Genomic DNA, 22048 nt, shown 5'->3' on the forward strand with positions numbered 1-22048 from the left:
CCCCCCCCCCCCCCCCCCTCCCCCACCTGCCACTTAAATGACTCCCCTCAATCTGAGCAAGCAGGAAATCACACATTTGGCGTTTAAAGTGATCTGATGAAGGACTCCCAGGGTGCAACACTGCAGTAGAAACACAACTCCCTGATTTAGCACCACTTAGTTCACCTTGATCCCCGTGACAACCGGCTCTAACCCAGCCGGTCCTCATTAAGCGTTCATGTCATTATTCAGCGCCCGACTTTTTATGACAGGCGTGACACCGCAGCTGTGTTTCCACTTTGAGCCGGGAGATCTATGGGTTGTGACAAGCGAACATGTGCTATGTTGTGGAGGATTAATGGGCTGTAATCACTGCAAATGAGCTAATTTGACCAATTTGCACCGCTGTCCTCACTTTCCTTTGGCGGCTTTCAATCACTCGCCAGAGTTTTCCCCCGGCTCTGTGATTGTCAGGTGCGAAGCCTTGAACGCCTTCATTAACTTTGCCACATTAGCGTTGAGGCTGTTAAGGCTAATCCTGAGTGACTGAGCGGAGAACACGCTAAAAAAAAGGGAGCTAAGCGTTGAAGCGTGGAATAATAAGACTTGTAGGAGTCGTCTAAATTAATTTGCGTGTGATTACGCCGTGCGAAGACGCGGTGACCGGCGGTTACGCAGCACGGGCTGCCATCGCCGGGCCGCTGTGAGAGATCCATCATCGCTATTGGATGTAGGCCGGTGGGTCTGACGGCAGTTAGGCTAATCGCCCTGCATGCTAGCAGCTTGAGTGTGATGTGTAACAGTTTACTGTAACGACTGGACACCTTCATCTATTCCTATCTGTGGTGCAGAGAGGGAGAAGAGGGAGGAGACAGATGGTTCGCTCCGTCACTCTTGTTTCATTTTCATCCCTCAGCCAAGGCAGCGCATTGTGACTGTGTTTGTCGACATCACATCAGTCTTGTCTCCACTCGTCTGGTTCCTATCTACTCACTCTAGGTCTAGGCTCTTTAGGTTTCTCCGCATTTCTGCATTTCACAAGTTGGCTTCATCACCATTTAAGTCAGAGAGGCCTTGAATCAAAGAAACCTCTAACACGTGTGTGCGTGTGTGTGTGTGTGTGTGTGTGTGTGTGTTTCCTGTCGCCCGTGTGCCTCAGATATGGACGGATCCAACGACGTGGCGCTGTACTCCGGCCTGGGCGCCGGCATCCTGGCGGTGGCCATTCTGGTGGTGGCCGTCATGCTGTACAAGAAGAACCACAGCGAGTACGGCGTGGACGTCATCGACTCCTCGGCGCTCACCGGAGGCTTCCAGTCCTTCAACTTCAAGACCACCAGACAAGGTGAGCACGGCAACGCGGCAACAGAGTCACACACACGCACACACGCCTGCTGCCCACCACAAGGCCGCCAGGCAGAATCATCAAAGGCCCCTCTGACAGGGTCGCCGTGGTGATTGATGGCGTTTGTTTGCACTGAGCCGCCCGCTGTGCAGCCTCCAGATCTGTTTAGGATTTATGCCTCCATCATCAGTGAAAGGAGCCGTCCTTCCATTCTGACAGACCTGCTATTCTGTTATGTGAAGCCCAGGGTAATCAATCTCTGATAGACAGCGGCTTGGCCCCTCCCCCTCGCCGCCGACCACACATTTGACTGTCAGGCCACCAATCTCCTCCATCAGATCACGCCGGCCCGAGCCCCTGATGGATAAATGTGAGGGGAATGGAACACTGAACATCAATTCCATTTTTTTGTCGTGCACAGCAATAACTTGTGTGAGTGGAGGCGTGTGTGTGTGGCGTGTGTGTGGCGTGTGTGTGGCGTGTGCGGAGGCGTGTACGGAGGCGTGTGTGTGTGACTGCCGCTGTCCCCGGCCCGCCTCGCCCCCGGGCATCCATACTGCTGTCACTGACACTTCTGGGTTAGAGCAAGTGATCGCCATGGCAGCGCCGGGTTATCCATCCTCACCGCCCTCGCCGCGAAGAGCCTGAGCCGAGGCCGCGACGCCGACCCCGGCCTCAACCCTCCCCCCCTGCTCCCCCAAGGCCCGGGGAGGAGGCCACAGCTCCGGCTCCCTCCTCGTCACGCGAGCGGAGGGATGTGAGGGGGAAATGGCGAGGGGGGGGAAGGGGGGTCGCTGTGAGCCGGGTCCACATCCGGCAGCCCATCAATCCTCTTTAAATAGGCCAGCTCTCCCTCCGCCGCCTGCTGTGCCCTCCACCGGCCACAATCACTCCTTTTCCTCTTTCCTCTCTACCAGCCGGGCCGGAGGCGGCCCTGAAATGTGGAACACTTCCTGCTTTCCTTTACTCCTACAGTCCCACTTTGCCCACTTTCCTCTGGAGCTGGTTGTAGACTTCTTCTGCTGTGATTGTATTCAGATTTTCTCTCTCTCTTCCATAAAGAAAGCAGGAAATGAAACTCCTTCTCGGCTCTCAAAGTGTCTCATCGCCATCAGGAGCTTTTTTTTTCTTAGCTAATAATTACCAGAAAAAGCCTTAAATGCTTGAGGAGGAGATTTAAAGGGAGGGAGGTTCTGCCGAGCAGCTGTGCCGCTCTGGACCCCACCCTGTCGCTCTGCATTACTGCTCCCTCTGAGTGATTTTTAATCAGAGGCCCAATTCCAAAGCGATCCCTCAAAGTATTCAACCTGAGCTACAATTCATTACCTCCTCTCATCTCAGCGCCGCCTGCTGCTCGGAAAGATGCAGACTCAGAACTCAGCTCTGATCCTCTGGCAGCTCTGGACTGGACTGCAGCTCTGACCAAGGGCAGGCAGGGGGAAACCTACATTCTGTATCCACTACAGAGGTTGATTGATAAGTTGTGAGCCTAAAGGAGAGAGACGTGATAAAGTTCTTTTCAGTTTGTTTCTCAGTTTGCTCTCCTTGTCATCACCTGAGACAAAACAGATTCAAGCTCAAGTAATTTACATGCTGCAGAGTATCTGACAGACAGAGAGGGGGCGCTACAGCTGAGCAGGTCGCAGTGTCTGAGCTAATAGGGAGACGACAAACGAATCCTGGTGGGTCGCTGCAGTAGAGGGCAGGCTGCATGACTTATCATCCTCTCTCTCTTTCTCTCTCTCTTTTCCTCCCTCTCTCTCTCTCTCTCTCACCCTCTCTGTCTCACTCACACACACACACACAGCTGCAGCCTGTACCAATCGGTGGCTGTTATAAGGGGATCACAGCGGCCCCGCTCCCAAATCCCAATCTTGGTCTTGCCCAGGTTTGCTGTAGAAAGGATTGATTGCTCTCCTTCTCTGACCTGATTCCAGCGAGCGAGCGGAGGAGTGGGTTTCTCTCCTCACTGACAGTTGGATGCTCCTGAAGCACAAAGGCTCATGGGACATCATTAAGTACATCAAACATGCTGTCTTAGTGATGTTAAAGTTCATGTTGACTGATCTACAGTAGGTGAGCTTATCAGTGTTCCTGTAGAGATTTAAATATAAACACATAACTGAAATGAATAGAACAAACTAACCAGACCCAGGGTGTGTGTGTGTGTGTGTGTGTGTGTGTGTGTGTTGAACACCTGTTAAATTAAAGCAGGAACAGAACAGAACTTTTCCTCTCCAGTATTTCTCACACACAAGTTGGCGACAGCATCATTACAAGTCTAAGTCCCACGCCGACCCTGAACAGATTTGGGAGCTGAACTGGTCACAAACTCATTCCTAGCCACCGGGCAGTGCATAATGACTGAGTTTGGCTTTTACTGAAGTCACAGAACGATGAGCTGTACTCTCTCAGCGCGATGCTCTTTAGGAGTCACAACCACAACAACACAGCTTTCCTCCTGCGTCAGGCTCAGAACTTATCAATCCACCCTTGCATCTCATGTCCGTGTCATACCTAGATGTGATTGTATAATTGTAATGCTATTTTAATCCGGTATCCTTGGTGAGTGTGTGTGTGTGTGTGTTCCCATGTTCACAGTGTTGACCTCTGACCTCCTCACCGACTCCAGCTGAGCTCATCAGCATCAAACGGGAATCATTTCTGTCTCGATTTACACATCCTAATAAGAATTCTGTTGAGAAAACAAGAGCAGAAAAGTTGAGTTTAGCAGCCTAAAGTCAAAAGGAGCTCCACTCTCTTTTGCTCCTGGTAATTAAGGCTTTCTCTATAAATAAAGCAACATTAGCCTCCTGCCTTGCTCCCCTCGCCAGGCAACAGCTGGGCAGCAAGGACTCTGTGACTTCGCCGTTATCTTGGCAACGACGATTCCAGGGGCACCGTGTGTGTGTGTGTGCGCGCGCGCGCGTGTGTGTGTGTGTGTGTGTGTGTGAGTCTGCCAGATCCATGCAGCGCAGCCCTCAGTCTGTTTGGCAGCGTCGTCACATCTAATGGCCGCAGATGAAGACCACCTTCCTCGGTCTGTTAGGCCCACACTGGGAGATGAAGGACTCCCCTCATTTACAGAGAACCCCTCCCCTCCCCCGTCCTTCAGGAGGACAAGTCTGCGTCCGGAGGAGCCGAGTCCAGCAGATGGATTATGGTGATCAAGCTGTGTGTGCTTGGTAATTAAATGCAGCGTGTGTGTGTGTGTGTGTGAGCAGTGTGGCTCTGAGCCCTGGAACCTTCTGCTCAGGTTCTGCTCTCTTACCTGTGATCCTCTGGTTGGACACACATGTGGTCTTAATTGGAGCTGTGGTGTAACTGTCACCGCAAGCTTCACATTCAGGGACCTGAGGAGTTTGTTGCTAAGCTCCATTTGCTTGTGACTCCAGTATGAAGGGACGGCCAGGAGTCTGAAGTCTATTTAACACAACGCTGCTCATTATAATCTGAGCTTTAATAGAATAACAGAGCATATAGAAGTAAAGAGCCACTGTACAGGACTACACTACATGCTGGCTCAGGTCCAAGTGTTCCATTTGTTGCTCTCACTGTGAAAATGTCAATAAATGTGTTGTCATGTCAACAGAATAATCAGATTAGAGGATGTGATTGTAAACATAATTAGTCCAAAACATAAACAATCCATTTCTGTCGCAATTTCCCAAATGGATTTCCTCACCAGACCACAAATCTCCTTTATTTAGTTATCAGACAGATAAACTACTGCTCTTCAAAGATCTGAGTGTGTTTGTAGTGTGTGTGTGTGTGTGTGTGTGTGTGTGTGTGTGTGTGTGTGTGTGCGTGTGTGTGTGTGTGTGTGTGTTTATTGCATTAGATAAGCAGGAGTGTAGTAATGTGTAATAATCTAGTAACTAAAGTAAATACAGCTCAGCTTTTTCCTCCTGTTTCAATGAAGAGTTGAGTCAGGAACTGTACATCTGTGAAGTTCTTCAGGTTTGTAACACATAAATAATGAAGTCACTCTGCTGGATCAGATTATAAACTGGTGTCCTTGCTCACTTTAGTCTGCGGCGTCTGTGAACTTCCTGTTCCTCTGGAAACACAGAGGCTGAGGCTGTGATTCATTAATTACACAACTCCCCCTCCAAATGTGCGTCCCATGTGAGCCCGGTGTAGGCGGTGTGTTGACAGTGTGTCTCTGTGTGTGTGTGTGTGTGTGTGTGTGTCTCCATCTCCAGGTAACCCACTGCTCCTCAACTCCTCCATGCAGCCGGACTTAACAGTGGGCCGGACGTACAGCACTCCCCTCTGCTTCCATGACAACGCAGACAAAGAACTCTTCGACCCCCTGCCGGACATCAAGGTTAAAGTTCAGAGCTCCTTTATGGTTTCACTAGGTGTGGCGGAGCGGGCCGAGTTCCACGCCAAGGCCACGCCCGAGACCTTCCCCCTTGGCCTGAGCCGGGACTACTGCAGCACGGTGGACCGACGCAAGAAGGGCCCGCTCACCCTGAACGGGCCGCTCAGCGCCGGCAAGCAGGAGCAGCTGAGGACGGGGGGCGTGTTCGGACACCCGGGGGGGCGGCTGGTGGTGCCAAACACAGGTGAGCTCTCACAGCCGGAGACACGGAGGTGTGGAGGCGTGGAGGCGTGGAGGCGTGGAGGCGTGGAGCTCTAAGTGAGAGAGGCTGAGAGGTGATAATGAGGCTGCGGTCACAGAGTGTGTGTGAGTGTGAGCTTGGTTCCTGTAATGAGAGGCTGGAATGGAGGAAGTGCAGGTAATTAACAGCCTTCGTACGCAAAGAGTCCAGTATTTAACTATTAGACAACCTTTCACATGAAACGCTCACATCAGGAGGAAAGTGTAGCTACATGTTGCTCAGCTTGTTGTTGTCCTAAACTGTCAGCTGTGTGTGAAGAGGAGGAGCTTCTTCTTCTTCTTTGTGTTCTTCTTCTTTGTGTTCTTTTGACCTGCAAAAGAAAGAAAGTGCAGCAAACTTTTCTTCCCACTTGTTTATGTTATTTTAATGAATGACCTTTGATCTTTGCTTGCTGGCAATTTATTATGGAGAGAAGAGAAGTGTGAGAAATGACAAGAAAACAAGTTTAGGTTTATAATTAAACTCTAGACTATCTATCTTTATCTACTATATCCCTGCCTTGATCTTCATGAAGGCTCTCCTCTGTGTTCTTCATCGTACATGCAGTTGCTAGGATTCCTCACACCGCTGTCAGAGCAGATATCTGTTTGTCATTCCTCTACATCCTCACACACACACACACACTCTCTCTCTGTGGCACACTTGGGTCACAGTGTCATCATGGACCTTCAACACAAATGGAGCGTTTTGGAGGAGTGTGTGCGTGCGTGTGTGTGTGTGTGTGGACAGTTATCAGGAGGTCAACAGTCTGCTCTGGTGTATGGATCAGTGGCCCTCAGCGTGTGTGAAGAGGAGAAATCAGCCTCCTGCAGGCGTCTCTCAGGCTGAGGAGCCGTGAGGAGGAGGAGGAGGAGGAGCCTGCAGCCTTTCTGCTCGGACTCGTCTTTATTAGGCTCAGTTGTCAAGCGTACGCACACTTGACTGCAGATTACTGAGGATCACTTCAGCTCAGTGACATTGAACCAAACAGAACTCTGCAGAGCTTTAGGATAGAAAGTCCTTTTAACTATTTATAAAGTATTTTTTGACATTAAAACCAAAACACTACCATGAAATCTGTATCTAGATAAACGACTTATTATGAAAAAACAAAACAAATCAGTATAAGTAAGACGCTTAGACCACTGGCAAAGTGTTTATCCTAAACTAAACCTGAATCTAAATCTATGATAAAGAAGTTAGTGACTGACAATAACATTAAAATAACAAGAACAAAACTTTCAAGGCCCGTAAAGTTTGACAAACTGTCACAAGACTAAACTAGAACCTTCTAATTGTAACCATGTAATTGTGAGGAGAGTCTAAAGTGCATCTTTCTTTTAGTGACTCTGTATTTTAGAGTCTCTCTCCACAGACCGGCTCAGACTCTCTCTGTCTTCTATCACTCTGCTCTTTTCTAAAGCTTTTCTTTTCTTTCTTTCGTTGTCCCTCAGTGTGATTCTGTCAGGCAGGTGGGATCTCCTAGACGCTGCAATTTAAGAGATTAAGATAATTGTTCAAAAGGTCTCATTTTGCAGACAAAGTGTCTTTTCAATCTCGTTCAAGTCGCTCCTCCATCTTTCATTTCTGTCTTTAATTCTTCCTAAAAGTGCCTGAATCTAAGAAAGCTCAATAAGATTCTTGTGCTCACACCAATGTCTCTCTGTCTCCTGGTCTCTCTGTCTCCCTGTCTCCCTGTCTCCCTGTCTCTCTGTCTCTCTGTCTCTCTGTCCCCCCGTCTCTCTGTCTCCCTGTCTCTCTGTCTCTCTGTCTCTCTGTCTGCCTGTCTCCCTGTCTCTCTGTCTCTCTGTCTCTCTGTCCCCCCGTCTCTCTGTCTCCCTGTCTCTCTGTCTCCTGGTCTCTCTGTCTCCCTGTCTCCCTGTCTCTCTGTCTCTCTGTCTCCCTGTCTCTCTGTCTCCCTGTCTCCCTGTCTCTCTGTCTCTCTGTCTCTCTGTCTCCCTGTCTCTCTGTCTCCCTGTCTCCCTGTCTCTCTGTCTCTCTGTCTCTCTGTCTCCCTGTCCCTCTGTCTCCCTGTCCCTCTGTCTCTCTGTCTCTCTGTCTCTCTGTCTCTCTGTCTCCCTGTCCCTCTGTCCCTCTGTCTCTCTGTCTCTCTGTCTCCCCGTCTCCCTGTCTCTCTGTCTCTCTGTCTCTCTGTCTCTCTGTCACTCTGTCTGTCTGTCTCCCTGTCTCTCTGTCTCCCTGTCTCTCTGTCTCCCTGTCCCCCTGTCTCTCTGTCCCCCTGTCTCTCTGTCTCCCTGTCTCCCTGTCTCTCTGTCTCTCTGTCTCTCTGTCCCCCTGTCTCTCTGTCTCTCTGTCCCCCTGTCTCCCTGTCTCTCTGTCTCTCTGTCTCTCTGTCCCCCTGTCTCTCTGTCTCCCTGTCCCCCTGTCTCTCTGTCTCTCTGTCTCTCTGTCCCCCTGTCTCTCTGTCTCTCTGTCCCCCTGTCTCCCTGTCTCTCTGTCTCTCTGTCTCTCTGTCCCCCTGTCTCCCTGTCTCTCTGTCCCCCTGTCTCTCTGTCCCCCTGTCTCCCTGTTCCTCTCTGATCACTCTGCTCAGTAAACTTTACACCTTTGTCTCTCTTAACTCTGTGAACTTTGCTGATGCCATCATCTCCATATTTGTCCAACCTTATTTTTAACCCCCCTCTCTTATTTTAAGAGTGTTGCTGGTTGATTAAGGTGTGAATGCATGAATCCTGGATGCAGTGTGAATCATTTCTGATGAACAAGTGCAGCCTCCTTTATGCTAGAGCCTCCCATCAGGTGAGCCTGAGGTGTGAACACGTTACACCGCCTCCTCTGCTGTTGTCACAGCAACATGAACCTGAACCCTCTGCTGCTCTGCCAGAGGACCGAATGTAGAGCTGCAAGGTGCTGCACCTGTTTGTGTTTGTGTGTACACAGACTGTGAGGGGTCAAAGCAAGAAGAATGTGTGTGAGATCAAAACCTTCCATTTAAATAAACAGACTAATCAACTGGAGGGTTTTATATTTATATTTTATATTGATTGAACTTTGGCGTCTCTTTGCTACCATCACCAAGATTCTGCTCTGAAGTTTTTCATCTGAATGCAAACTTTACTAAACTTTGCTGAATCTCCTGACCATTGTTTGCGTGGTTACAGTTGCTAAGGACAACTTAGCAACTGTAACCACACAAACAATGGTCAGGAGACAAACAATGTTCAGGACATTCAGCAAACTTTACTAAACTTTGCTGAATCTCCTGAACATTGTTTGTCTGGTTACAGTTGCTAACTTGTCCTTAGCAACTGTAACCAGACATGACAGCTTACGGTGTCCTACGACTGATTCCATCAAAGTAACCTGTTTATGTGTCGAGTGAGACCTCAGCTCGCCCTCTGCTGTCAGACGGCAGATGAAGTTGTTGCTGTTGACACGTTTGTGTGTGTGTGTGTGTGTGTGTGTGTGTGTGTGTATGTGTGTGTGTGTGTGTTGCAGGGGTGAGTCTGCTGGTGCCACACGGTGCAGTGGCTGAGAACATGTCCTGGGAGATGTACATGGTGATCAATCACGGAGAAGCAAGGTGAGGCCAAAGTTTATCCACATATGATGTCATCTCTCTCTCCTGCTGTCTCCTCGTCCTCCTCCTCTGTCTTATCATCCATCTCCCCTGACTTGCTGCGCTCCGTCCTCTAATTATTTACCGTCCTCCATCCGATAAATTAGAGCGGCAGTCTTTAGTCTCGCAAGCCCTGCAGGACTCGATTGAACTTCTCCTTCTCCTTAACACAAAGTAGCGTTGATGCAGATTATAAACTTGCAGGTTTTAATATGCTTCCATCATTGGAGGCTTAATTACCACAAAATTAGATCCGAGAAAATGGATGCCAAAGGAAGGAAGAGGTTTTTCATTAAGGTCTGCACAGCAAAGTGACTTAATGAGCCGGAGCTGCTTTATTTGAAATCATGCGTGGCTAATTAGCTCTTCCCTTATATGAGACGATGATGATCTGTTGTCTGTGTCCTTAAGAATGCAATAAGGTGGGAGGCAAAGCGTGAAACTCTGCCGCTCGTCTGCTCGTCTGTCTGTCAGTTCAGCTATAAGTGTTTACATTCTTCAGATTTGTAGCTTTGTGAACAACAAATCACCGGCTCAGGTGGTCTACTTAGTAAACTGTAAGGTCTCTCATTAGAAGCTATACCTGCTGCAGAATCCTCTTGTTTTAATTACATTCTGGGCTTAAGATAAAGAAATGACAGGAATAAACATCACATTTCCTGTAAGATGTATTATGAGATAAGATAAGATAAGATAAGATAAGATAATCCTTTATTCGTCCAAGAATACAACAAAGTACAAGAGAAAAATTGAGACCGTGAGACCGGGTTTACAGGGAGAGGTGCTGGTTGAATAGTTAGTCTGCCTGCTGCAGGAAGGAAAGACCTGTAAAGTGTGTTACATATGTTTGATACACCATCCAGATAAACAACTCTATATCAATATTACATCCAGAGTGTAATCATATACAGCAATACAGGAAAACAATCAGCAGATTAATAAGTAATGAAGCATGCATACATTTACATGTTTCCATATATAAGCCATCATCTTGTCCGTAGTATTAGGTGGAGTATAGAGGATTGCGTCCTTGTAGATGTTTGATAAGCTGGTTTAACTTCACATCACGCATAAAACAAATCAAATTTAGATAAACAAACAAAAGAAAAAGTACCAAAGTCATCAACCGAATGTGTTCTCAGTCTCTTCTCTATCTTCCGGAGTGATTTACATTTATATGACACATGTACCTCCTTATTACTGCCTGGGTTTGTTTGTTTATCATTTAGATTCATCAAACAAAACAACACAGCTTCCATATGCATCCTCCTCTTCATCAGGGTTTGTCTTTAAAAAGCCCAGAATGCAGGAAGACGTACAGAGGGGTCAATGTCTGTGACCCCTGCCCCCCCCCCCCCCCTCCCAGCTGGACCTCCTGTAGGTCTGATGTGAAGGGGCGGTCCCTTCCTGTCGCTCGCCTCAGGTGGGAGTCTAAGATGCAAAGTGACCCCGGGGGGCTCAGAGATGGAGAGTCCTTCATTTGGCCAACTGACTCTAAGGAGGCAAAGTCAAACCTCCAGTCTCTTCTCTTTCCTCCTCCTCCCCGCTCCTCTGGAAGGAGTCAATATGTAGTTATGTGCTCCGCTCTGTGTCAACAACGCGGCGCTCAGGGAGAGAGAGTCACGACCCGGGGAGCTTGTTTAAACACTGATGAATACGCGGATGAATGGAGCCTGGTGCGCTGATGGACGTGGAGCGGCCGAACAGGAAGGCTCACACGTCTCCTGAGGCCTTTCATCCCGGCAGCGTGCGCATTAGGTATTCTGATCACAGCCCGGTAATGACCCTTGGATGGACCGAGCTCTCCAGGGGGGAGGCAGGGGGGGGAGAGAGTTTCACACCCTTCCCTGCAGAGAGCCACAACATTCTCCACTTTCTTCACACTCCACAAAGTCACGCAAGAACAAAACAACATGCACACACAGAACCAATCAACCTGACAGGGTTGTCCTGACAGGGACAGGTCTAATGACATCATAGAGGCGGTGCCACAGAGAGAGAGAGAGAGCGAGAGAGGAGTCATATTTATGCCGGTCATTAAAGTGAGTTGTGCTGCCGGACCGGGCTGATTGGAAAAGCAGCCTGTCTGTCTGCCTTTAATAGGATTATGATGCATGTTGTTCCCTGACCTCAGAGAAGTCTTCACATTATGCAGATGAGCTTCAGGTTCTGCTTAATGGAGGCGTGTGTGTGTGTGTGTGTGTGTGTGTGGGTGTGTGTGTGTGTGTGTGCAGGGCAGAGCTGTTCAACATACAGATATGTAATCCACGATACCTGTGTAACTCTTTACTCGTCAGCCTGCAGCCTCCCTCGTCCCTTTATAGATTCTTACCTGCTGGCGTGAAGGCTTTGGTTCCCCCCGCCTCTTTATCTACAATATTCACCTTTGAAAATACTTCAAACTGTTCCAGGCCTGAACCGGAGCCAGTGTTTGGTTCGGGCCGCAGCTTTGCTTTGCAAGTGCTGATTCACTGTGTGTGTGTGTGTGAGGTGTGTGTGTGTGAGGTGTGTGAAGTGAAGGATGTTTACTGTAGTCGCTCCGTATCTGCCTGTGCTCTGGGGTGTTTGTCATCTCGCCAGCTGTCAATCACTGTCCTGTGCGAGGGGACGACGTGCAGAGAGCTGCATCCTTTCTCCGCTTGGGTTCCCTATTCACCCTACGGCGCCACACGCTGGTAGAATCCCATTTAAGCTTATTTATAGGAGGGGTTCTTCAAGGCTATTCCAGATCTTTCCACGGCTCCGTTTGTTTAGGTCGGACCTGTTTTCCACATGTAACCCAACACACACATGCTTCGTACAGAGGGAGCGCAGGGCAGCTATGATGCAGCACCCCCGGAGCAGTTTGGGGGTTCGGCGCCTTGCTCAAGGGCACTTTGGCAGTGCCCTGTAGGCAAACTGGCCAAACTCTTCAGCTGCCGATCCACTTTTTTGGTCCATACGTAACTCGAACCGGCAACCCTCCGCTTCCCGAGCTGAGTCACCTATGGACTGAGCTGCTGCCGCCATCAAGTCCAGGTTTGTTCCATTAAGGGACACAAAGCAAACTCTCTGAACTCACAGGGTTAATGGAGGAAGCACAGTGAGGGCTGCTGTGATGATCTCTCTCACCTATGGCTGCCAGTGGAATAGTAAGAGTGTGTGTAGGTGTGACGTGACTGCCTGCTCGCCTGCCTCTCCCCCCTAAGCAGAGCTGAAGCTGCCCACAGTGAGCGACCTTGCTGATGCGTGTTCTTTCTGGATGGAGAGCGATGGCGGCTCGTGCTTTAAGGCCGTCGGCTCTCACGCTCCATAGATCTCACTGCTGAATGTCCATTTCACCGGGACAGACACGATGATGGCGGGTTTTAGTCCAGAGCACGCAGCTCCGTCCCTGTGAAGGTCACAGCTCACACATCAGAGAGAGAGGCTGACAAACTTCACACACACACATAGATCCTGATCTGAAAGACTTTGGTGATGAAGAGCCCACATGTGAATCTGTGAAATGTAGAGGAGTAGGAAGTGTGTGTGTGTGTGTGTGTGTGTGTGTGTGTGTTCACTCCTCCTTTTTCTACTGGCAATGTCTGTTTCTCTGCTAATTAGAAGAAGACAATATCACAGGATTTCAGCACCTATTGTAAATGTTAATGTTGTTAATTATAGGTGTGATCATTCTCATAGATAGTCCTAATAACACCTTGTTTTCTTGTGAAAAGCGAAAGAAATAGGCATAGAAAGTCACATTCTGTTATTTAACACATATAGACTGCAAACAGCTACATTGACTAACTAATGACATCATTCAGGAAACACACTGCAAGATCAATACCTGTGATCATGTGTGTGATCAACATATTCCATGACAGTCTTTATTAGATTGAGATCTCTTCTATATCAAAGCTGACACACACAGCCAGAGTGTGTCAGGAGAGAAGGAATACAATAAAAGCTAAATGTGTAACTTAGGAAAGTCTGTACAGGATAAACAAATAATAAAGGAAATAACGGTAAAATATCATAGGAAAGCTGTTTTAAGGACATATTTGTATCTAATTTGATTTACAACTACAAAAACATGTAAACCAGTGACCTAGTTAAGACTCACGTTCCCCCCAAAATCATGAAATCTTCTATGATTGCAGACTTTTCAGACTTAAAGTGATCTAATCGTGTTTAAACTGAAGTGTTAAATGTTTCTTACACTAATTCCTTCCATCAAAAGAGAAGGCCGGCACTAAAACTGAAAGTTAAGTGCTCATGATATCGGTGATGTAAACCAAAGTGCCGTCACTTAGTCTAAGTGATTGTGAATGTTCCGCTGAGGTCTTCAATCAGCCGAGCCGTTTCATTTAAGAGTTGTTGATTAAATAAGTAGTTAAGATGAATGAATGCAGTTTTGTAGAGAAAGAGAGAAAGATTGAGAGAGGATCATGGGAGTTGCAGATGTGTTTGCTTCACCTCTACACGCCCGTCTGATGAATGCATCTGTGGGCCCAGCAGTCTGTCTGCGTCTCTTAAAAAATGGACCGAAGCAGCAGGGGACAGACAGGTGGGCGACTACAACCAAATAAAGGTGAAGCTAATGGAGCTTGTTAATGTGTGCATCTATTAAGCCTGCCTGTCTCCCTCCCTCCGCCCCAATCTGCCACTTTGCACGGCTCCTGCGTCCCGGAGGGAGCGAGTCATTCCTCACGTTAAATAATGCACCTCATCTCCGAGCGCGAGGAGCCGGGCGTATAGAGCCCTTCATCCTGATGACAAGGGGAATTGAGAAAAGAGACAGGCAGCCTTTGGGCGCTGCTTTTGAGCGTTTGCCGCCGGACGACGGTGCCACAGTCACAGGCTATTAAAGGGACGGATCGTCGGCCCCGTGCCTGCGCTCTGCATTGGAGATGTGATCAGGCTCGGTTCTGTGGTGGCTGAGGGTTGGAGAGCTCGCTAAAGAACAGGGCCACTGTTGACTAAACGTGAAAACAGAGCGTGAGAGAGGAGAAGTAAGGAGGAGGATGCTAAGAGAGTCATTGGGGAATGTAAGAGTGTTTGTCAGCACCCAGAGAGTCCATTTAGCATTTAGGTCCTCCAAGAGACAGGAGAGGTCGTTAATTCAGAGAAGCTGCTCTCATGGCTCCGATACATAAAGCGTCTCTGAAAAGAAAGACAGAAATGCAAACGACAGTGGGAATGCAAAGGAAAAACGTAAACAATTAAGAGCAGGCGAATCATTCTGCTTCAGGTAAACAATCGATCCATCTGCAGTCAGTCACGTTCTGATTTATGCAATTCTCTTACACACATTCTGCCTTGAGTGTGTTCAGAGCATGAGTGAAAAGCTTTTTTCCAAATTCAAATAAATGAGGGAGAGAAAAGGAAATCAACCCAGTGAATGACACCAAACACTAGACAACGTGTTGAGGTAGATTGTGTTGAGTCGTGTACTAACAGGGTAAAGGCAGTAAAGAAGTGTACTGCTGTGCCAACACAACAATACATCATTAGTCATCCCTCCTGACTCCTACCTGAGCCTTTAAAGCCATCGTGCTGCACTGCACACCAAAGCTGTGAACTCCACTCTCCGGCTCCTACGGGGACGATAAATCATTTCTCATTCCAGGAAGGAAATCTTAACAAATCAGCCTCCTCAGATCTCTGATCTCCGATGACTGATATGAGCTTAGAGAGATTTGCCGAGGCATCTCTTCACACTGCCACAATCCCTCCTGCCCTTTATCTCAAAGCCACCGCCGCCGCTGTGCCTGTTGGCGGCCTGTTGTAAGCTGTTTCTAAATGAGCACAGACCAACTTGAAGGTGAATCACAATGGGGGTTTTCATCTGCATTGACAGAAATGCCAGAATCCAGACTGTGAAGCCACAACTTGAATTTATTTAGCGGCAGAGTCCACAACCGGAGCTTTTAGCAGCAAGGGCGACCTGAGAGTGAGAGCCTGCAGGCAGAGGAGTCGTATGCACGGCAGCACCGCTCGCTTCAGAACATCTGCTTCTCCTCTCTTGACTTTGTCAGGATTCACACTGCAACAAAAGCACAGAAAGAGATGTTAGAGGTGCAGCCAGTGTGAAGGCTCCAAGATCATAGAGAGAAAGGGATCAACATGGGAAGGCCGAGCTGAACCAGGCTGAAGGATGAAGAATGATCAGTGCACAGAGTCTCATCTGGCCTCATCATACACGCTAACTTCTGTAATAGAATCATTTTCCAACCTGGTGAACGGGGCTTTTGAAAAGCACCTGAACACACCAGCTCCTCATGTCAGTGTGCACGGAGATGCTGAACATTCTACTAAACATAGCTGTGATTCACACCAGGCTTTCCCTCCCATTCCACCGCTTAGACCTGAGAGTTTACTGAGACAAATGAACAAGAACAAACTATTTACATATGTACATATAAAAACACTCTGTATATTTTATTTCTGCCCAAGCCGGAGAACAAAACAACAAGAAACAGCACAGTGGGAAAAAGACAGTTTGGGCTTGAGCTCTGAATGCACACCCACACACACACACACACACACACACACACACACACACACACACACACACACACACACACACACACATCTGAAGGCACACATATTCAAACACACACACACACAACTGATGAAATGAGCGTTGCCTCTAGTAGAACAAAAAGTTAAAGCTGACAAGAAGAAGAAGACTGTTGTGAGTAGAAAGCTGGTATTTTATCTATTTTTTATCCTGGACAGGTTGAAGAATACAAAGAGTTCCAGGGCGGGTTTACCGCTGGGTCCTAAACTTTTTCCTTCCCCCACTATTTCCCCTTTCAGCCAAGAGATGAGTCCATATCTTTTTTTTTAGAAATGATCAACTTAGTTCTTAGAATCCTGGGTTAAATGATGGTGTAAGTAAAGTTAAGTAAAGTAAAGTAAACGATACGCCTTCATTCATTTCAATAACATCTATTATTCAAGTTACTAATGTGTTTTTCTGTTTGGTTCAATGCAACATAACAACATTTCTTTTATGAAGACAAAGTGTAATTGATTCACTGTGTGTGGGTTACACACACACAAACACACACACACACACACACAGCAGCTTTAATCACAGTCTTCAGTCTTCTTATTTCACTAATGTACTCATGTGTTTCAGTTGAATGGTTGACATGTCGTCTTCTTGTCCTCCTTGCATTCTAACAGGCTCTCTTATACTTTTCCACTTTCTTGTCCACAAAAAGAGAACAAGCATCTCACTGCCATACACTTTCCATCTCAACTACAAAGCCAGAGATGTTTATGATGCTGTCAGCTTCTTTGAATAGAAGCAGAATAACAGAGTCGCTCTGCTGAGGTGTCACTACTTGAACATACAGCCTGGATCTCTCCCCCGCAGGACTACCATTTCTTTTACTGTGTCTTTTTATAAAGTGTCACTTTCATTCTGTGTGTGTGTGTGTTTAGTGTCCAAACACTGGAAGGCTGTGAAATCCTGCTTGGCCCAGAGGTGACGTACGGCCCGCCGGGGCTCGACCTCTTCTGCCCGGTGGCCATGACCGTAGCTCACTGCGCTGAGATGGATGCGGAGAACTGGAACATCCAGCTCAAGAGGAAAACCCAGGACAGCAAATGGGAGGTGAGAGCTGCAGCCCCTGAACTGTCTCACACACTCACACACATCAGGATCTGAGAGAGGCTCCGACATGGCACCTCGCTCGCCTTGGTTATGTTTTTCCTCTCTTTTAGTGTCTAAATGTCAGAGGGAATGTAAGGGAGGATGACCTCATCTAAATCCTGCCTTTATGTTTGCAGCGCTCAGCCTGCATCACTTCACTCTGAGTCCTTATGTTATATAGAAGTGGAGCTGTTGTCACGCCGTATATAAAGTGAACACCAGAAAAGAATCGTTTTCACAAAGAGGTGGATGAGAAATGAAGGTGTGTGTGTGTGTGTGTGTGTGTGTGTGTGTGTGTGTGTGTGGTGTGTGTGTGTGTGTGTGTGTGTGCGCGAATGCATGTGCGCGTGTGTGTGTGTGTGTGTGTTTGTGTGTGTCCCTCTGAGACGACATCATGACACAGCCACAGTAGGATGGAGCTCATGTTCTGTGTAGAGACAAAGTGAGGCGGCGTGTTAGAAAACCAGCTGACGCAAAGCAAACACAGGGATGAGTGAAGAGAGAGAGGCTGGTTCGTGGCTCCGGAGGGAAGTGAGAGGCCGGTGGGCTTCAGATGCAATGAAACCACGGCCGTTAGCACAGAACTCAAGCTTCAATCATCCTCCAGCATTCTTCTTCTACCTATGCATGTGTTTTGCGGTGCATCATGAATATTCCATGAACCACAGAATCTCATTAGTTGTCCCATTTATGCGGCTTAATCACAGTATAGAGTGCGTGTTTATATCAGACCTGTTTAACACTCACACTCAGGTTAAAGTGTGTGTACGGAGGAGGAAGGACGGCTACACAACACCAGATGTCATGAGCGGTTGACTCTGGTTCTCCCCTCTGTTCCCCGATCCTTTTATATTTGTTTTTTATGTGGTAGAAGGAGCGGTTAGAGACCATGTGACTGCTGAGTTGTGTGTGAGCCTGTAAGGACTATTGGAGGTGACTCGGCGGTGCTGATGAAGCCGGCCCTCATGTTCTCTGAGGGTCCGGCGGGTGACATAAGGCCACCTGAAGGTAACACCGCTAGTCTGACAGGAGGAAAATAAAGAAACAATTACAGCGTGTAATGGTAAGGAAGAGTCATGGCTGCTGTCAGTCGGCGCGGGGGGGGGGGGGGGGGGGGGGGGGGGGAATGTGGCTTGCGTGTGAGACAAAGGAAGTATCGATCGGTTGGATCAGGACGGACACGGCACAGTGAATTTAGATGTGAGGCAATCAGGAAGAGAGTCATGGAGATTGTTTCCCTGCCGACCATGACTGTCCATTCTAACCCCTGATCCCTTCAAACCCTCCCCCCCCCCCCCCACCAAACCTCAGCCACCGCCCAACACAACACAACACAACACAACACAACCCAGCCCCACACTCACCTGAGGCTTTGCTCTGCTTGTTAGTTTTGCTCTGATAGTTTCAACCAAAGGGGTTCAGTAGAAGGAAACCGACGCCTTTTCTTTTATTTGCTGTTTGTGTTCCCGTTTATCATTCCGGCAGTGTCTGGTCTCCTCTTCCTCTGCTAAAGCAGATTGCTTTTACTGGTCTGGATGAAGTCTCCAGAGCTTAATCCCTGATCCAAAGGCATAACGACCCCCGAATCGCTGTCATCGCTTTGCATTATTTGCTTTTGTTGTCTAACTGTAGCAGAGGATATGATAATAAGACAAGGGAGAGAATAATGAACACAATATTCAGTCAGGCAGTAATGTAAATGTAAATCTGAAGTAAACTTTCAGCAAACTAAGCGTGGGTCAGAATAATGAATGCGGCGACTTGGCCCCTGGCTGTTGTGGAGGTTGTCAGCGCTTAAAAGAGCTTGTTATTTAGACCAAGCGGCTGGGTCCGCCCGCTCTCTAGAAACTCTGCTTAGTCCTAAGTAACACGGCTCTAAGCAGTGAAGGTGGCTAGGAGACGGACCTCTGCTACCCCCATGATTTAACTGCCGGCTGCTGCCTCTGAATGCATCATTATCTTAACACAAACAGTATAATGAGTAGGAGCAACATTCTGCTTCTTTATCTGCTGTTGAAGGAAAAACACTACACATTTTTTAAACTGGAGTGCATACCTCCACCAAAGCCAAACAGGCCTGCAATTACAATACGTCTCCCCCCTGACAAGACAATGAATATGTAAGGTGTATGTGATATAGACACACACAAGTCTGGCATCGACATGAGACCAAACCATGAGAGATTCTCTGATTTATGGTTCAAAAGTTACAAGCCAACACATAAACGTGTATGTAACAGCGCCACCATCAGGCCAGCTAAGTCAAATTTGTCCCTTTGGGCCCCATATCAGCCAAATTCCAACTTTCACTGTAAACTCAATTTGAACTGCCATGGATCTACTGTGTCTTCATATGACATCATGCTGTTCGTGGTTTTACAGTAGGAACCAGTGATATTTTGCTTATTGTTAAAATGTCATTGTTTGAGGTGGATTTTTATAAAATGAATAATCTCAATATCCCATTTGAATGACTATCACACATGTAGCACAGCAATCATGAATGCAATTTAAAACCTTGCAACATTTCAATCTGATGAGGGCAAAGGCCTTTTCTGATCGCCACCATAAAGAAAATATGGTAGAAGAAGAAGCCAGAACCAGAACCAGAACCAGACAGTCAGTTTAGTCCTGAATCATAACAGAATGTGTCCATTTAGTACCTAAAGTGCCTCTAAAGGAAACAGCACTTGTACCTCCCTCTCCTCTATATCCTCTGTTATTATCTCCCTCTGAGACGCTGCAGCAGATTAATAAACTGAGTCGACTCTTGAGGTCATCAGTTGGAGCTCATTGTCACTTTGAAGAGCTCCTCTACCGACATCTTGTTTACCTACAGAAGTGTCAACAACCCTCTCACACATCCTTTGTCTCCACGTCACTTCTACCTAACCTTGCTTTTCTTGTGCGTTCTAGCTTCACCATTGTGTGTCAGAACGACTTCTTTTCAGCATTAGGAGCCAATTTCTCAAGATGTGCGAGTGTTGCCAATGAGGTAGGAGAGGAAGCCGAGGGAGACTGAATAGATGAATTGATGAATAGATGGTTCATGTCGCTGTGAGATTTCACTGTAATATTAAAAGGGCTCAGTGATCCTCAGAGAGTCTTGGTTCGAAGTAATGACTTACCTTTGGGCTCCGAGCGAAAGATAAAAAAGAGCAAAAGCTAAAGAACCCTGGACCCTGCATAATACCTGCAGAGTGGAGAGTCATTTAAATACCCCATCATGGAAATCCTCTCCTCTCCCAGCCTCCAGCCTCCAGTGTTCCATATTCCATGTATTGTACAGTGTGAACTAAAGTACAAACATATAAGCAAGTCAACACTATCCACTAAACATAACGCCTGCAATTAATCCTGAATCCTATTTGATCATTTCCATGGCAGAGAAGCGGGTTGTGCTTCTCCCACCTGCGGCTGTCTGTCTCTCATTTCCTCTGAGGGTCGTATGCAGGTCAGCACAGCGAACATGAACATCCTGCCTATATCTGAATGCATTACTGCAGAAACACTGAGAAATCAATTAATTTAAATTTGGGCGAGAGAGAGAGAGAGGGAGAGAGAGAGAGAGAGAGAGAGAGAGAGAGAGAGAGAGAGAGAGAGAGAGAGAGAGAGAGAGAGACCTTAGACTGTAGAACTGTAGCATTTAGAAAAAGAAAATAAATGGAAGGAAATAATCCCATACCTTTTTGTGTTTCATACATTTCTCTCTGCTGATGAGAGTGGGGAGTTGAACCTGCCACTGGGTTTCTCCTGTCTCAAAGCGTTTCTATGTATTGTTTACCAGCTTGCTTGGAGGGATATACATGTATATCATTTGAAAAAACCCATACAGCTTCCAGGTAGTAGACACAGCCTTTACCTTTGTATGTGCACACACAGGTTGTAAATTTAGGGATGTAATTATTATAATGTACCTGTCAGTGCACACTACTAGACGCAAGAACTGCTAATTTAATGAAGACAAACACACAACAGCAACACAAGATAACTGCAGAAACACACACACACACACACACACACACACACAGTAAATAGTTAGGATGAGTGAAACCCTTGAAAATGTACCTAGCATGAACAGGAATTTGGGATATGGACTTGAGGAAAAAAGCTGAGGTATTGGTGAGGACATACAGGAAGAGGGGGAGAGAGTTTACTTCCACATTTGCGTACAAATGCTGAAGTGGAGAACATCAGCCGAACACTGGACGGTGGCCTCTCAGATGCTTCCTCAGGTCTTGCTATGTAAAGCCTCCAAGGCGGTTGAGGGAAACCCAGTAGAAAGTAATGAGACAGTTTCCTGGCCTAACCTGCAGGAGGACGTTGTAGCTTTCAGTTGTAGTTCCCAGGCCTGTCAGATAGTTCATAAAACAATTAAGAGATTCCAATAGCGCCTCCATGTCCTTCTACCTCAACGGAAGCACACGTAATGTAAGCATTAATTGATTGTGTCGTCCCTTTGCTGGAAACAATAAAGGAGAATGAGTATGTGTTAGATATTATGGATGTAGCTGCTTGTTTCCCTGAGGCTAAAGTCATCGCTGATGCCTCAAAACAGTTTCTCTGGTTTAGGTCGGTCTGTGGTGGCACAATCTTAAAGCGCTGTTGAGCATTTCCACCTGACTAAGAACTATGGTGAACACCATCCAGGAGATCAGAGGCTTTAGGATGAGGTCTCTAAGTTGCGAACAAAGGCCCAGACACTTCTGGGTGAGACCAAGTGGCCTTTATCCGTTATGAAGCCTGGTACATAAACCAATTATGTTATTATGCAGATGCAGAAGACTCATTTGTGTCTTTGAATGTGACACCTCTGTCTGTCAAGCTGCCAAAGCCGGTCCACCTGACATGGAGGAAGAGGAGGAAGGTGATGAGGGTAGAGCCAATCACAGTTAGGCTTAAAATCT

At 47.4% G+C, this 22048-nt stretch overlaps 1 protein-coding gene across 1 annotated transcript in view; it reads left to right on the forward strand.

Moving 5' to 3' along the window:
• The window catches only part of LOC143011549 (netrin receptor UNC5D-like), a 52894-nt gene that overhangs the window by 17708 nt on the left and 13138 nt on the right, over positions 1 to 22048 (forward strand). The window contains exons 6-9 of the mRNA XM_076164452.1: positions 1139 to 1324; positions 5530 to 5895; positions 9391 to 9475; positions 16931 to 17102. Coding sequence (XP_076020567.1) covers positions 1139 to 1324; positions 5530 to 5895; positions 9391 to 9475; positions 16931 to 17102 — 809 coding nt within the window. The remainder of the gene's footprint in view (positions 1 to 1138; positions 1325 to 5529; positions 5896 to 9390; positions 9476 to 16930; positions 17103 to 22048) is intronic.

The sequence above is a fragment of the Genypterus blacodes genome, unplaced genomic scaffold, assembly GCF_046128005.1.
Source record: "Genypterus blacodes isolate CSIRO-AG114 ecotype Tasmania unplaced genomic scaffold, CSIRO-AGI_Gbla_v1 ptg000136l_1, whole genome shotgun sequence".
NCBI classification, from domain to species: Eukaryota; Metazoa; Chordata; class Actinopteri; order Ophidiiformes; family Ophidiidae; genus Genypterus; species Genypterus blacodes.